The sequence below is a fragment of the Thalassophryne amazonica genome, chromosome 3 (assembly GCF_902500255.1).
Source record: "Thalassophryne amazonica chromosome 3, fThaAma1.1, whole genome shotgun sequence".
Lineage (NCBI taxonomy): Eukaryota > Metazoa > Chordata > Actinopteri > Batrachoidiformes > Batrachoididae > Thalassophryne > Thalassophryne amazonica.
Window position 1 is genome coordinate 39,632,708 of NC_047105.1, and position 17,726 is coordinate 39,650,433.

The 17,726-nt window shown below is 38.5% G+C and overlaps 1 protein-coding gene across 1 annotated transcript in view; it reads left to right on the forward strand.

Annotated features, from left to right (window-relative positions):
* necab3 (N-terminal EF-hand calcium binding protein 3) overlaps positions 1-17,726 on the forward strand; it is a 155,758-nt gene that overhangs the window by 56,529 nt on the left and 81,503 nt on the right. Inside the window, exons 4-6 of the mRNA XM_034166078.1 lie at positions 164-189; positions 4,366-4,463; positions 16,097-16,233. Of these exons, the coding sequence (XP_034021969.1) occupies positions 164-189; positions 4,366-4,463; positions 16,097-16,233 (261 nt within the window). The remainder of the gene's footprint in view (positions 1-163; positions 190-4,365; positions 4,464-16,096; positions 16,234-17,726) is intronic.

The following is a 17,726-nucleotide window of genomic DNA, read 5'->3' on the forward strand; positions in this document are numbered from 1 at the left end:
GATTTTTGCCATATGAGTCTTATATATGCTGTACTAAGGTGCAGAAATACAAATGTTCTCACACTTTAGCGTCACAGAAACAAAGTGCAGCATGTCTTCACATTTTTCTAATTAACATTCTCGATCTATCCCCACTCATCTCCTCTTATGTTCTTCCCTGCAGCAATCTGGACACCGACAAGTTATCAGGTTTGTGAGTTTATTAGAATGTGTCACAGAACTTTTGTATCTGCAAGGCTGCCGACTGCATGGAAAAAATCAAATAAAATCACCCTCTCGAGTGTTTTTCTGTAAAGTTTATTTATTTTATTAAAAAGTATCCTCATTCCAAGAGCACAGCTTTTCATTCTGCAGCCATATGGAAAGAAATGACAGTTCTGTTGGCCTGTTTTTTAAAAAAGAAATACTTTTAGGATGTAAGTGCGTGTGGGTTGGCCTCGATAAAGTGAAGAAATAGGGCAGAGACCTGTAAATACCAGTATTACCCAGAATAAACATGCATAATTTATTGAATGGGAATTGTATTTTTTTTCAGTCCGATGTCAAGGGAAATGGTCTATCACAGATTGTTCCATTTCTAGTAGATTTTAGGGCACTGGCCTTTTATTGTTCACTGTATTGACTTGTTATTAATAAACGACCCAAATGTGAATATTTTATATTTTATATAATATATTTTCTCTTTTAAAAAATCTTATGAAAAAATATTTTTGACCCAGAAAAACTAGAGTCTAATTTTCCATCTTTTGCAATCTGAGAAATCCAGTGAGTCAAAATCTCACATAATCTCAAGAAATCTTGAAGCACGACCTACTTTTTGTAGGCCAGGCTCAAAACTTCTTAGTCTTCCCTCATATACTTTAAATAAGAGGCTCTTTGTGATAACTTTAAAAAGCTAGTTCACACTGCCTTAAAATTTTAAGATGACTGAACTTGAGAACACAAATTTTACATAATAATGTAGCTTTTATGATGATTTAAATATGGCAACATAGTGTTACATATTTTTATGTCAGGCACAAATGATCTACGGATTTGTGAAGAGCAACACACATTTCAGGAAAAAAGTGCTACACAGTACAATAAATAAATATAAAGTGCCACTGTACAATATATAAAGCAGGGGAATTACCAATGTGCCACTGTGCTGTTAATAATAACACAGGTAAATTTTGTTACCTACACAAGATTGTTTCAGTTATGTACCACAATTTCTGGAGTATAAAATGCAGTTTTTTTTTTAAAAGGTCCTGCAGTAGGTCACCTGTCTTGAAAACGGAAAGTTGTCAGTTCAAAGTCAAACATCAAGTTTGAGTTTCCAGTTTGGTTTATTTTTCATGCTATATTGCACTTTTTATTCGAAATACATGTTGCGCAACACAAATCCATAGATTGCACTTGATTGGGAGCACTTTGTGGAGGATAGGAGCAACATTTTAGTTGGAGTTGGAGACGGCGAGTGTCTTAATTTCTGTGCAATTGCAGATTGGTGCGGCCTGGACTCTGTTCTTCGTTTCAGTTTTATCCTTTCAGGCTGTCATTGTAAACACTGGACTGTATGTGGTTGCTCAGCTGCAGCATTTACATCACTGCATGTTCTGACAATTCTGTGTTGTTTTAATATATTTCATTAGTGTGGCCAAAGCAGATGGCCACCCCACTGATCCCGGTCTGCTTGAGGTTTCTTCCTATAATCAAAATATGCCAGATAGAATTTTCCCTCACCACTATCACCAATGTGCTAGATCAAGGGGTGCTTAAGGTTTGAAACCTGCTCGTGTGTAGCACCATGGGGTGACGTTTGCTGTGATTTGTCTTTTTGAATCATTTGTGACTATGACATGAAAATATGTAACACTGTGTTGCAATGGCTAAATCATTTGTAGCCTCAACTAATTAAGTCAGTTAATTTTAATTAATTTAATTAATTAATTAAATTAGCTTATAATGCGCCAAATCACAGCAAAAGCCGTCTCAAGGCGCCTTACATAAAACAAGTCAACAAAAAATTGAATAAATAATTAAAAATGAATAACAAAATTCAAATACATAAATAAAAACAGAAGTAAAAGAATAAAACAGATAAAAATAAAAACTATCCTTAAGAAAGAGAATAAAAATAGGTTTTGAGTCTTGACTTAAAAATGTCCACAGACTCAGACTGCCTCACGGTCGCAGAAAGACTGTTCCACAGGGTGGGTGCACGATACAAAAAGGCTCTTTGATCTGCTGACTTTTTCTTCACCCTGGGAACACAGAAGTCCTGCATCCTGTGACCGCAAAGCACGTAGAGTTCCACCAGATCAGCCAGATAAGATGGCGCCAGTCCATGAACAACCTTTTAAGTCAATAACAAAACCTTAAAATCTGCTCTCACAGAGACAGGGAGCCAGTGCAAAGATGCCAAAATGGGGGCGATATGTTCAGACCTTCTGCTATGTGTCAGAAGTCTGGCAGCAGCATTCTGAACCAGCTGAAGACCCCTACTGCTGGACTGTGGTAACACTGAAAATAGAACATTACAATAATCTAGTCTAGAAGAAACAAAAGCATGAATCAGGGTCTCAGCGTCAGCCATGGACAGGATGGGGCGGATCCTCACTATATTTCTCAGATGGAAAAAAGCAGTCCTAGTAACATCCCTGATGTGGAGGTCAAAAGACAACGTGGGATCAAAAATTACCCCAAGGTTCCTCATCTTGTCCGTATGATGTATGACACATGAACCCAGGCTGGGCGCCAGCTGGTCAAACTGATGCTGATGTCTCGCTAGACCAAGAACCATCATTTCAGTCTTATCAAAGTTTAAAAGTAGGACGTTACTAGACATCCAACTTCTCACTGATAGAAGACAGTCCTCCAGTTATCGGCATGTACAACTGAGTATCATCAGCATAACAATGAAAGGCAGTACCAAAACTCCGCAGTATACGCCCAAGGGGTGCCACATACAGGGAGAAAAGCAAGGGGCCTAAAACAGATCCCTGTGGAACCCCAAATCTCATGTCAGCAAGGTCAGAGGTAGTGCCATTATACAAGACACATTGAGAACGACTGGACAGATATGACATCAACCAGGCAAGGGCACTTCCAGTAATCCCAAAAAATTCTCCAACCTATTGAGCAAAATATGATGATCCACGGTATCAAATGCAGCACTGAGATCTAACAACACCAAAACTGTAGTGGTATCTGAGTCCATTGCTTGCAGCTAAATTCCCTCATCGCTCCAAGTGGAGTCAACATTCTTAAAACAGCCCATACACTTATCTTCTTGAACTAATGCGTGTCAGTATTTACTGTAACAAACCAACAAAAAACAAAACAAGACAGAAGCAACTAACGGACAACAACCATTAATATTTGTGAAATACCTGTGATACATATGATGTGTTTCTCTTTCTTGTCTCGAGTCGCTCATCACCAAGTACACGGACCCATTTTGTTGCTTTCAATCATTCTGTGCACATTTTTCAGCCAATTCTAGAGGGAATCTACATCAGTTTGTAAAACTCTCACTTGTCTCCCATCTTCCTCTATGATAAGACTTCATAAACCAAAAACTAATTATGATTTTCATTCATTTTGTGATAAGGGGATTATGAAATCATGCTTGAATTCATATATGACCTATATACATTATCTCAGGGAAAAACCGATTATCAGCTAGGCTGATTATCGGTCGACCATCAGAATCAGAATCACCTTTATTGTCATTGTAATTTACATTGCAACAAGATTTGAGTGCAACTCCAAAAGGTGCTTTTCCGAGGTGCGAGTAATTGTTAGCCAAATAAAAGATAATGAAATTTAACAAAATAAATTATATTTGTTCAACTAAAATAAAATGTGGACAAAAAGTAAAATGTAAAACAAGAATTATGTACAACTATGGAATGATATTGCACAAGAACTTTGAAAAGTGCAGATTAATGTGGTTTGTTATTGTTCAGTGCTGTGATTATTGGCTGGCTGATAATTGGCCGGCCAATAATCGGCCGAACGGCCCTGCCGATGGAATTTAATTTTATTTTACCAGGTTAGTCCCATTGAGATCGAGTTCTCTTTTGGATGGGAGACCCGGACAATTATAAAGTTTCCAATGCACCTAACCCAGACCGATTATCGGTCTATCCCTAAATGGAGGATCCAACAAAAGACTTTTATCTCCTGTTAATGATTCATAGTTGATGAAATATTCATGCATGAATTCATGATAATTCATGCACCCTTAACATAAAGTGTTACCTTTTTTGTTTTTTTCCTCATGTCGTATAGTTGTTGGACTTTGAAGATGTTTTCTATCGGCACACGTCTGAGCACTTGTTCTTGTGATGTCACTGACTGTTTCCTGTCTCCTGTTAGATTATTTTTCACAGCACCTGGGGGAGTATCTCAATGTCCTTGCAGCTCTTGAAGGCCTGAATGTTGCCATTTTAAAGGCAATGGATAAAACTAAAGAGGTACGAACTGATGTCTGCTTTACTTCTGTCAGGATTGTGGATTTTGGTCTGTTACTTTTCTGCTTGGGGCTTGTACGAGGTCTATTAGAAAAGTATCCGACCTCATTATTTTTTTCAAAAACCATATGGATTTGATTCATATGTTTTTACGTCAGCCAAGCTTGAACCTTCGTGCGCATGCGTGAGTTTTTCCACGTCTGTCGGTTGCGTCATTCACCTGTGAGCACGCCTTGTGGGAGGAGTGGTCCACCCCTCTCGTCGTTGTTTCATTGCGAGGAAATTGCGGAATGATTTGGGCTTTTTTTCCATCAGAATTTTTTCAGAAACTGTTAGAGACAAGCAGCTGGAAACCATTCGAAAAATTTATCTGGCTTTCGGTGAAAATTTTATGGGCTTCACAGAGAATAAGGAGTGTTACTACAGCTTTAAGGACACCCCACAATGGTGCATGGCGCGCCGTGCTCCGAGCCGCCATCAAGAGGCAGAAACCACCACATCATTTCTAAACGGATGGCTGTGTGGAGCTGGGACCGTCGTGTGAAATTTCTCTGGTTATCACAAGAGCTGGACATCAGCCATTTTCCGGCAGATTTCACTTTTAACAAGAGATTTTGTCATGGAAAGCCGCGCGGAGGCTTCGCGCGTCAGGACCGATTCACTGATCGAGCGAGACAAAGGAACACCTCCGTTTCGGAGTGCCAGTCCCAGCTCTCCACAATTTCTCTTATACTCACTGTGCTGGTAAGCATTGAAAGCCGAGATAGGCATGTCCCAACTTGTCCCCTGGCACTCCGAAACGGAGGTGTTCCTTTGTCTCGCTCGATCAGCGAATCAGTCCTGATGAGCGAAGCCTCCGCGCGGCTTTCCATGACAAAATCTCTTGTTAAAAGTGAAATCTGCCGGAAAATGGCTGATGTCCAGCTCTTGTGATAACCAGAGAAATTGCTCACGACGGTCCCAGCTCCACACAGCCATCTGTTTAGAAATGATGTGGTGTTTTCTGCCTCTCGATGGCGGCCTGGAACGCGGCGTGCCGTGCGCCATTGTGGGGCGTCCTTAAAGCTATAGTAACACTCCTTATTGTCTGTGAAGCCTGTAAAATTTTCACCGAAAGCCAGATAAATTTTTCAAATGGTTTCCAGCTGCTTGTCTCTAACAGTTTCTGAAAAATTCTGATGGAAAAAAAGCCCAAATCATTCCGCCATTTCGTCACAATGAAACAACGACGAGAGGGGTGGACCACTCCTCCCACAAGGCGTGCTCACAGGCGAATGATGCAACCGACAGGCGTGGAAAAACTCACGCATGCGCATGAAGGTTCAAGCTTGGCTGACGTAAAAACATATGAATCAAATCCATATGGTTTTTGAAAAAAAATAATAAGGTCAGATACTTTTCTAATAGACCTTGTATGTCTGATGTCTCTTGTCTGTCACTTGGGTGCTTGGTGGTGGGTGGTTGTTCTGTTTTCCACACCTTCTTCTGGAGCTTTCCTGCACACCTGTTTTCTATTACCTGCTCATCACACCTTGTATTTAAGTATCATGTTTCTCTCACTTTCCTGCCAGATCGTTGCGCTATATGCCTTTACTTCCAGCCCTGTTCTTTTTATTTTCCTTGACCTGTTTTTGCTTGGCTGTTTGATGACAGCCTGCTCATTTTTTGGACCACGCCTTAGCCTCATGATTCTGTTAATGTTGCTGATTTTGGACTGTCTTTTTGTGTACTGAACCCTGCTTGTCACCTCAGCAAAACCTTTTGACAAAATCCGTCCAGTGTCTGAGCTTTAGATTTGTGTCCAGCCCTTTTGTACCACTGGTTCTGATACCTTCAAAATGTCATGGCAGTTTAAGTTTCTATCAATTCTTGCTGTACTTTCTCCTTCGGCATGCAGCACCACCTGCTACAACCCCTGGCAATAATTATGGAATCACCGGCCTCAGAGGATGTTCATTCAGTTGTTTAATTTTGTAGAAAAAAAAAAAAACAGAACACAGACATGGCACAAAACTAAAGTCATTTCAAATGGCAGCTTTCTGGCTTTAAGAAACACTATAAGAAATCAGGAAAAATAATTGTGGCAGTCAGTAACGGTTACTTTTTTAGACCAAGCAGAGGGAAAAAAAATATGGACTCACTCAATTCTGAGGAATAAATTATGGAATCAGCCTGTAAATTTTCATCCCCAAAACTAACACCGGCATCAAATCAGATCTGCTCGTTAGTCTGCATCTAAAAAGGAGTGATCACACCTTGGAGAGCTGTTGCACCAAGTGGACTGACATGAATCATGGCTCCAACACGAGAGATGTCAATTGAAACAAAGGAGAGGATTATCAAACTCTTAAAAGAGGGTAAATCATCACACAATGTTGCAAAAGATGTTTGTTGTTCACAGTGAGCTGTGTCTAAACTCTGGACCAAATACAAACAACATGGGAAGGTTGTTAAAGGCAAACATACTGGTAGACCAAGGAAGACATCAAAGCGTCAAGACAGAAAACTTAAAGCAATATGTCTCAAAAATCAAAAATGCACAACAAAACAAATGAGGAATGAATGGGAGGAAACTGGAGTCAATGTCTGTGACCGAACTGTAAGAAACCGCCTAAAGGAAATGGGATTTACATACAGAAAAGCTAAACGAAAGCCATCATTAACACCTAAACAGAAAAAAACAAGGTTACAATGGGCTAAGGAAAAGCAATCGTGGACTGTGGATGACTGGATGAAAGTCATATTCAGTGATGAATCTCAAATCTGCATTGGGCAAGATGATGATGCTGGAACTTTTGTTTGGTGCCGTTCCAATGAGATTTATAAAGATGACTGCCTGAAGAGAACATGTAAATTTCCACAGTCATTGATGATATGGGGCTGCATGTCAGGTAAAGGCACTGGGGAGATGGCTGTCATTACATCATCAATAAATGCACAAGTTTACGTTGATATTTTGGACACTTTTCTTATCCCATCAATTGAAAGGATGTTTGGGGATGATGAAATCATTTTTCAAGATGATAATGCATCTTGCCATAGAGCAAAAACTGTGAAAACATTCCTTGCAAAAAGACACATAGGGTCAATGTCATGGCCTGTAAATAGTCCGGATCTTAATCCAATTGAAAATCTTTGGTGGAAGTTGAAGAAAATGGTCCATGACAAGGCTCCAACCTGAAAAGCTGATCTGGCAACAGCAATCAGAGAAAGTTGGAGCCAGACTGATGAAGAGTACTGTTTGTCACTCATTAAGTCCATGCCTCAGAGACTGCAAGCTGTTAAAAAAGCCAGAGGTGGTGCAACAAAATACTAGTGATGTGTTGGAGCGTTCTTTTGTTTTTCATGATTCCATAATTTATTCCTCAGAATTGAGTGATTCCATATTTTTTTCCCTCTGCTTGGTCTAAAAAAGTAACCGTTACTGACTGCCACAATTTTTTTCCTGATTTCTTATAGTGTTTCTTAAAGCCAGAAAGTTGCCATTTGAAATTACTTTAGTTTTGTGTCATGTCTGTGATCTGCTTTTTTTCTACAAAATTAAACAACTGAATGAACATCCTCCGAGGCCGGTGATTCCATAATTTTTGCCATGGGTTGTACATGAAAACGCTCAGGTGCTGTAAATGTGCTCAGCGTTGTGCTGATTCATGAGCACAGACACTGGCTGCACGGATAAATTAATGCTGCGCTTAGTTCTCTCAAAACTGATGAGTTAACAAAAGTGAAGTGAAATACTGTTTGTACAAACTGGGCAGAGTTGCTCATAGTTGTGAAGTAGTTTGATTTTTCCAAATGCCTCAATTAATGTAAGAGAGTCCTTTATCTGATGCTTTATTCTCTAAATTTAATTATTGCATTTTCACCTCCTTTACAGTGAGATCAAGTTATAGAGGTATTTTTGTGTGCACATAATTTAAAAAGTATTAAAATGACTATTGGTGGCAAATACAACGGGCCCTCCTGAAAGGTGCAATGCCAAGATTTGGCAATGAATGAATTAAGAAATGAATTCAACAAATATATCCATCTAGCTGTAGAGATATAGTGATATATCCATCTATCTACATATGTAGTGGCTGCACTCTGCGTTGTGTTGTTATGACTCCGCCCATTCGCTCCCCTCGGACGCAAACTCACAATCCTTGGCATGGGAATCAGACTCTCTAACCAGAAGGCTAAAACCCAGGCCTCTGGCCTTGTGACCAGAGAATCCTTTTGAGTTGTTGGGAGTGAGGTTTCCTAACTGCATCTGCACAGCGACACCTGCTGGCCTCCGTTACATATATATTGGTTGAATTCTATGTTGAATTAGTTGTTAAACTCATTGCATTGCACATTTCGATGGGGGGGTCTGGAATTTGACCCTGAGTGCTGTTTTTCCATTTAATCAGTGATAACTCCAAGGTATGTATCAGAGAAGACATGTCAATTAGGGAATAACCTGTTGTGTCTGACGATGTGTTGGACGTTCATGCTGGGATATATGGTCGAAAATAGGCAGTTTTATCGGTGATGCTTTAGCAGAGCCAGTAAAATTGATATTTTCAACCGTATATATGAAGCAGCGAGTCATCTCTCCAACAGCGGTCAGGGCGCGGACTAATCCATCAAATGTGGAAATCCATCAAATGTGAAACGTAATTCTGTATCAGAATCTACATCAATACTTTCGTACGGTAGCTTAAATTCACCCATTTTGGCGGCAGCACGCAACTTTCTCTCACTCTGAGCTAACAGCGCTATCAGCTAGCAGAGCACGCAGGCAATGTTCTGACGAATTGTGTGTCTCAGAAGTTCTGCGTCCCGACAATACTGCGTATGCGCAGTTGCACACAGAGGATGGGAGTAACATTCAACAGTAATCACATCTCGTCAGAACACCGGTCAGGGCGTGCAGAAATACATCTTTGGCCACCCGTGTAATATATTGTTCCATTCCACAGATATTATATGCCTGATTGTGTCACACGATTAACCAATCAGATTTGCAGAAAAATGTAATTGGATTAGAATGAGGTGTAACAATTGCCAAGAACGTGTCAGTGTTAGAAGGTCCCATATGAAGTGTCATTAAAACACTGCGTACAGTGTTCTGTAGAGATTTTATATTTAAAACTTACTTGAGCAACAATTACTGCATTTTCAGGTGTATAAGTTGCATTTTTTCTTTTTTAATTTCAGATTTTTCTGCATTGTTGTAGTGGACCTTTTACTATTGGCATTTATTATTTTATTATTGGAGTTTCTTTTCTTTAGTGCTTTGATTCCTGGGAAAGCCCTGTATAAATAATTAAGATTTTTTTTTTTGTATATAAGTCGTACTGGAGTATAAATCGCAGGACCTCCCAAACTATTAAAATTCTGCAACTTATACTCTGGAAAATACAATCGTTTTCATCAGTATAGTCAATGTGGGGGTCTGGAGGTTAGAGAGGTGGGCTTGTAACCAGCACATCCTTGGTTCGATTTCCCTATCAGACAGGAAGCTCACTCTAGGGGTGAGATGCTCTCAAACAGAGGTAGCAGTGAAGGGCAAACACTGTGCAGGTTTTTCTTCCTACCAGTCACCTTTGCAGGTGAGTTCACAGATGATCAGGACTTGAAGTTGTTGGGAAGAATTCATCAGTAAAATCAATTGTGAGGAAAACCTGCTCCTTCATGGCACACTGTTGACAGCCCAAGAGCAAAATCTTTAATCCCCAGTTGGCTGGCATCAGCATGTTTGTGAATGGATGAATCATTGTGAAGTGTTTTCAGTGTCTGCATCACTTGTAAAAATACCATAGAAATACAGTCCGAACCTTTTTGCAGAATAGTACAAATATGGATGCACAAAAGTCAAACCTAAAGTAATAGAAGATGCAGAAGATGTTGTTGTGGGCACTACAACATTTCTGTTACTCTTTGTTCTAGGGATGTCCCGATCAGGTTTTTTTGGCCCCGATCTGATTCCGAGTCATCTGATTTTGAGTATCTGCCGATACTGAGTCCCGATCCGATACTTTAAAAAACTGAATGAACAAATGCTAAATATATAATATTTTCATTTTAATCACCTTATTTTATTATTTATCACTTAAACAGTGCACTTCTCCTTGAGGTAGCTTGAACAATTAAGTAATAATCTACCAGACTTAAAAAATGTACAAATTTTTATGTTATTTTATTTGTCTAAAAATAAATGTCCAAGGTTCCTTATGCTAAAAAAGAAATGATCTAATCTGAAATAACAGGTGGTTTTAATTTACAGATGAAAGGTTTCTAAAGAACCATTTATTGATTCATTTAGCAATTTTATTTACAAGTGTTCTAAACTTTTTTTTTTAACAGTAATCAGAAATTTTGAGGTAACAAACAACAACAAAAAAACATTTCCAAGGATTTTTCTTCAGAAAACCGCTCTATAAATGAGCAGCCCTTTGACACGTTTCTGTTTTGTACAGATCAGTGGTTTCTGCCAGTAGTCTTCCATGTTTTGGTCCGACGTGTCGTTCCTATTGGACAGCGCGAAGCTACGTCACAGCTCAGAGCATCGAAAGTTGGATTGGGTTGAACTTATGTTTTTTTTCTTTTGTTCAATAAAAAAAAAAGAAGATTGGGTTGAACTTTGACCGCGTCAGCCTGCTGACAAGCAGCAATGCACGCTCCCGTCAGAAACGTCGCTTTAGTTCGGCTTTTGATGCGATGCTTCTGACCTCTAAAAAGCAACGAGTCTCATTGAAAATAATGCTTTTTGGACCGATTCTTGACGCCTCTGACGCTTCCGACGCGTGAAAGGCCCATTAATCTGCAATAATGAGCTTGAAATAGCGCTGATCAAAATAATGAGGATAAAATCTATATCGGATTCCTGATCGGGATGCAACGTCTGATTTCGATCAAGTCTGAAACCACGTGATTGGGCCCGATTTCCAATCACGTGATCGGATCAGGACATCCCTACTATGATATGATTTTGTTCCTATGGCCAAAGCAGCTGGTCTCTCCACTGAGTCTGCTCTGCTTGAGGTTTCTCCTGATAATCAAAAATCACCTGAGGCAGTTTTTCTTTATCACTGTCATGGGGTGGGTAGGGTCTGGAGTCTAGACCTTTCTTGTGCATAGCACCTTGAGAAGACTTCTGTTGTAATTTGATGCTATATAAATAAATCAAATTGTATTGCTAATATTGATGGTAACACTAACATTTTGGCTAGCATTAATGCTATCTTCTCTGACCATATTGCAATCAGGCACGCCATTTTGTAAACCAAATTTTTATGTCCACTATATGCCCTATGTAAATGTGTAAATGGGGAGTCTTCTTCACAGACTAAGGTTAATTATGGAGTTCCACAAGGTTCTGTGCTAGGACTGATTTTATTCACTTTATCCCTTAGGCAGTATTATTAGAAAGCATTGCTTAAATTTTCATTGTAACGCAGATGATACCCAGCTTTATCTATCCATGAAGCCAGAGGACACACACCAATTAGTTAAACTACAGGAATGTCTTTCAGACATAAAGACATGGTTGACCTCTAATTTCCTGCATTTAAATTCAGATAAAACTGAAGTTATTGTACTTGGCCCCACAAATCTTAGAAACATGGTGTCTATCCAGATCCTTACTCTGGATGGCATTACCCTGACCTCTAGTAATACTGTGAGAAATCTTGGAGTCATTTTTGATCAGGATATGTCCTTCAATGCGCATATTATGCAAATATGTAGGACTGCTTTTTTGCATTTGCGCAGTATCTCTAAAATTAGAAAGGTCTTGTCTCAGAGTGATGCTGAAAAGCTAATTCATGCATTTATTTCTTCTAGGCTGGACTATTGTAATTCATTATTATCAGGTTGTCCTAAAAGTTCCCTGAAAAGCCTTCAGTTAATTCAAAATGCTGCAGCTAGAGTACTGACAGGGACTAGAAGGAGAGAGCATATTTCACCCATATTGGCTTCTCTTCATTGGCTCCCTGTTAATTCCAGAATAGAATTAAAAATTCTTCTTCTTACTTATAAGGTTTTGAATAATCAGGTCCCATCTTATCTTAGGGACCTCATAGTACCATATCACCCCAACAGAGCGCTTCACTCTCAGACTGCAGGCTTACTTGTAGTTCCTAGGGTTTGTAAGAGTAGAATGGGAGGCAGAGCCTTCAGCTTTCAGGCTCCTCTCCTGTGGAACCAGCTCCCAATTCAGATCAGGGAGACAGACACCCTCTCTACTTTTAAGATTAAGCTTAATACTTTCCTTTTTGCTAAAGCTTATAGTTAGGGCTGGATCAGGTGACCCTGAACCATCCCTTAGTTATGCTGCTATAGACTTAGACTGCTGGGGGGTTCCCATGATGCACTGAGTGTTTCTTTCTCTTTTTGCTCTGTATGCACCACTCTGCATTTAATCATTGGTGATTGATCTCTGCTCCCCTCCACAGCATGTCTTTTTCCTGATTCTCTCCCCTCAGCCCCAACCAGTCCCAGCAGAAGACTGCCCCTCCCTGAGCCTGGTTCTGCTGGAGGTTTCTTCCTGTTAAAAGGGAGTTTTTCCTTCCCACTGTCGCCAAGTGCTTGCTCATAGGGGGTCGTTTTGACCGTTGGGGTTTTACTGTAATTATTGTATGGCTTTTGCCTTACAATATAAAGCACCTTGGGGCAACTGTTTGTTGTGATTTGGCGCTATATAAATAAAATTGAATTGATTTGATATGTCCCACTTCCAGTTTTAATGTTAATTATTAAAGTGAAATAGCCCATTATGTTGCCATCAAGAAAACACACCAGCTGATTGGTTCTTAGAGTCTTGAGTTATTTAAAAGCATAATATAATTTAGATTTATTTAATTATTATTTATGAAAAATCACATTTACAGTTCCTTTGCAGGGAATTTTTTGTTAGAAAGTGCTACCTTGATTATTTATTATTGGCAAGCATGTTTCGTGTCACTGCCCTGGTGTATGTGGCCTGTCACATTTGGGCGAATGATGAAATATCTGAAAGAAGAGTTGCTGATTTTGCCTCAGCTGTGAGACGTGTTTCCAGTAGGTGTCTTATTAAATGTAATTATTCATGTGCAGTTCCAAATGCTTTCAGTGTGTTTACCTCTAAGATTAACATGCAATCTATACAACCGTGCCAACATAATGTAGTAGTCGATTGGAATAGAAAAGAGTTTGTTAGCAGAGGCGAGTGGATGCTTGAGAAATAATTACCCCTCCTGTTTTAATTAGTTGGCCTTGTTCTTCTGCTCTTCTTAAAGCTATTGGAATTGGGAAATCCACAGAGAGTTGTACAAGCGTGAGTTAGCATCTGTTTCCTTTTGCAAAGCGCTCTGGACCTTCGTAATTCCCATGTTGCAATTTCAACACAAGCTAGTTGTCATAAGTGTTTAGACAGGGCCACTGCACACATACTTCATTAGCACATTGCATAAATAAGATTCCTTTGACAAAGCAGAATCATTATTCGTGTTTGGGGGAGCACAAGCAGCAAATATGTCTCCTTGTAAAATTGTTCCTCCTTGGAACTTGGATGCGTTATAATAATTACTAGAGCACTGTGCTGGTAGCGCACAAACCTCTGCCACAAAATTATACCTTGGAAAAAAATTTCAAGGTCAAAGTCCTGTTAGAAGTGGCTTTTCATAAGCTAAATTAGATGCAATCAAATGTCAGTAGTATGTATTTAGTTCATGTAACTGAATCAGTTTTGTGTTGTTGTCAGGTTTTTTCCAACTTTTTCAGTTTCTGAATTCTTTTTCAGATTGTTTTCACAGAACAATAGTTATCTCTGCTATGCACAATTTGTCATTGCTTTTTGGCACTTGGTTTCCAACTGATAACTGGAAGACAAACAAACAGGCTTAAAATTGAAACCTCCATCCAGTTTTGTTGGCGGAGGTAAAAAAAAAACAAAAAAAAAACGAGTGACTGAGGCACTTTTGATTGAAATATAATGGAAATTGTACACCAAATGGCCTTTTTAATATTACATTCAAATGTCCACAAAATCCACAATCCAGATCAGATCCAGATCAAACTTTGTCAGGTGATAGTGAGTGTCAGTCTGCACATCATTTTCAAATATGAGAGTGATTGGGGCATGTTTGATTAAGATATAATGTAAAATATATATTAAATGGAGTTTTCAATATTAAATTTAAATGGTCACAAAATCTGTAATCCAGATCAGATCTGGATCAGACTTGGTCATGCGATAGTGAGTGCCAGTCTGCACCTCACTTTCAAATATGAGAGTGATTGAGCATGTTTTATTAAGATATAATGTAAAATATATATTAAATGGCATTTTCAACGTTAAATGTAAGTATTTACAAAATCTATAATCTGCATCAGATCTGGATCAAACTTTGTCAGGTGATAGTGAGTGTCAGTCTGCACATCATTTTCAAATATGAGAGTGACTGGGGCATGTTTGATTAAGATATAATGTAAAATATATATTAAATGGGGTTTTCAACATTAAATTTAAATGGTCACAAAATCTGTAATCCAGATCAGATCTGGATCAGACTTGGTCATGCGATAGTGAGTGCCAGTATGCACCTCACTTTCAAATATGAGAGTGATTGTGGCATGTTTTATTAAGAAATAATGTAAAATATATAATAAATGGGGTCTTCAATATTAAATTTAAATGGTCACAAAATCTGTAATCCAGATCACATCCGGATCAGACTTGGTCAGGCGATAGTGAGTTCCAGTCTGCACCTCACTTTCAAATATGAGAGTGATTGTGGCATGTTTGATTAAGATATAATGTAAAATATATATTAAATGGCATTTTCAACGTTAAATGTAAGTGTTTACAAAATCTATAATCTGGATCAGATCTGGATCAAACTTTGTCAGGTGATAGTGAGTGTCAGTATGTACCTCACTTTCAAATATGAGAGTGATTGTGGCATGTTTGATTAAGATATAATGCAAAATATATATTAAATGGCATTTTCAACGTTAAATGTAAGTGTTTACAAAATCTATAATCTGGAGCAGATCTGGATCAAACTTTGTCAGGTGATAGTGAGTGTCAGTCTGCACATCATTTTTCAAATATGAGAGTATTGAGGCATGTTTGATTAAGATATAATGTAAAATATATATTAAATGACATTTTCAACGTTAAATGTAAGTGTTTACAAAATCTATAATCTGGCTCAAACTTTGTCAGTTGATAAAGGATACCATCCTACATAAGATTCTCATATATGAAAGAAATCTGATCTTTTTTGTCAGAGTTATGAATTTTTGAAAATTCATTCATTGTTAAAGATGGGGATTTTTTTTCCCCATTTTCCAAGGTTTTTCCTGACTTCAGCCTTTGACCCATGACCTTAAAAACTGAATCACTTCTGGCCTATCAGGATATAAATCTTCAGTAAAAATTTCATAACGATATATGAAATCTTGTGGGCTCCAGGCTTTTCACAAACAAACAAACAAACACTGACAAACAAACAAACGGGTGAAAACAACCTTCTCCATCGTCGTTGTCAGAGGTAATAAAAATGTATGCGTTGAGAGTATTAATTATACAGTTTAACTGCAGTTCTGAGACCTGTTATAAATACATGTAAATGCTTTGTGGGAGTTCTTGAATCATCATAAATGTCTCTGTTTGTCCATGTCAGGAGTACCAGGGCTCCAGTGTGCTGGGCCAGTTTGTCACCCGGTTCATGCTGAGAGAGACGTCCAGTCAGCTGCTTTCCCTTCAGAGGTCACTGCAGTGTGCAATGGAGGCTGTGGAGGAGCAGAGCAGCCCTGCACCGTGAGTACTGCACCGCCACACACAGCCTGCACCGCATTATGTGCACATTTTGCTTCATGCATTAAAGCTGCAGCTATTATACTGTGCCAAGAAAACATAATAATTATTGAGTATTATTGCACCTGAAATAACACTGACATGAAACGGTTTAGCTGCTAACCTAAAATTGATGAAAGGAACACGTGCAATCAGATTATTGTCAATATCAACAATCAGCAATTCTTTTTCTCTTTTTTCTTTAAACCGATTTCTTTTTATTCTTTCTCAAATGACAGCTCAAACCCTGACTGACGTTTTTATACTCTGTGTACACTGGATGATAACCCTCAGTTTTTACTTGAAGCTTTGAGGATTGTAAAGTGAAAGCATGTCACTGCACAAGAGTGTTTTGTGCTGTGGCTCATTAAGGGGGATAATAATTTTAACCCTGGGTAGATTTTGTGAAATTATTTTGTTTCTGTTTGTGAAGTAAAATAATTTAAACATCCAAAATAAAATGAGGAGGTTTAGAAACACTATGTTGAAAATTCCTTCTTCTGTTAAAAAAGCACTTAGGATTTTTTTTTTAAGGAAATGCAAATTTTATCAATCAAACTTTATTTGTATAGCCCTTTACAACAGTGACTACTGAACCAAAGTGCTTCACATCAACGCATAAACTCAACAACAAATGAACAACCACAATAAAACTATGTACTAAAAGCAACTCTAAAAGCAAAACAAATAGGTTTTTAGTTTAGCTTTGAACAGAGAAAGAGTACTTATCGAGCGCAACTCAATGGGCAATGAGTTCCAAGTTATAGTGGTGCTAATAATTTTGTCCTCATCTGTAAATGAAAGATTCCAATCTGAGTGGAATCATTTTAGTGAGTCCACGAGTATTGCCTATTAAGCATGATCAGGTTGACACAATTCTCTATGTGTGTTGTTAAACCAGTTGTATCGGCTACTTTTGCAATTTTGTTTTCACAGTGCAGCTATGTTCTATTTTTGCTGGTCAAATTGCAGCAGGAGAGATTTTAGATTAACAAGGGGAGCAGAGGAAATCCATCATCTCACTGACTTCTCTTTACTTCTCTTTCTCCACCTCACGTTGTGCAGCAGACACCACTGCTTCATGTTCACTATGGATCAACTCTTTGCTCTGTTTGTTTCTGCCCATTGAAATAGGCAAAGATTTTAAATACTTTTTTTAATTTCTGGGAAAAGTGTCTTCAGTCTCTTCCCTAATCCCTTTAAGAGAAAATCTCAAAGAAGTTAAATGTCTTCAAAAGTGGATCTTTACTCTCGAAGGGGGTTGGTGGGATGAAAACCCACAAACATTTACGCTTGCTTACTTACGTGTAAAATGCTACAGTAAGAAGTTTCCATCATGTGCCATCAAAGGGAAACACATTTTGTACATATCTGAAGTAAATGAGAATGATATATATATATATATATACAAAAATAATGAATGTTTATGAGTTCAATGGTACAAATATTTCAAGAGA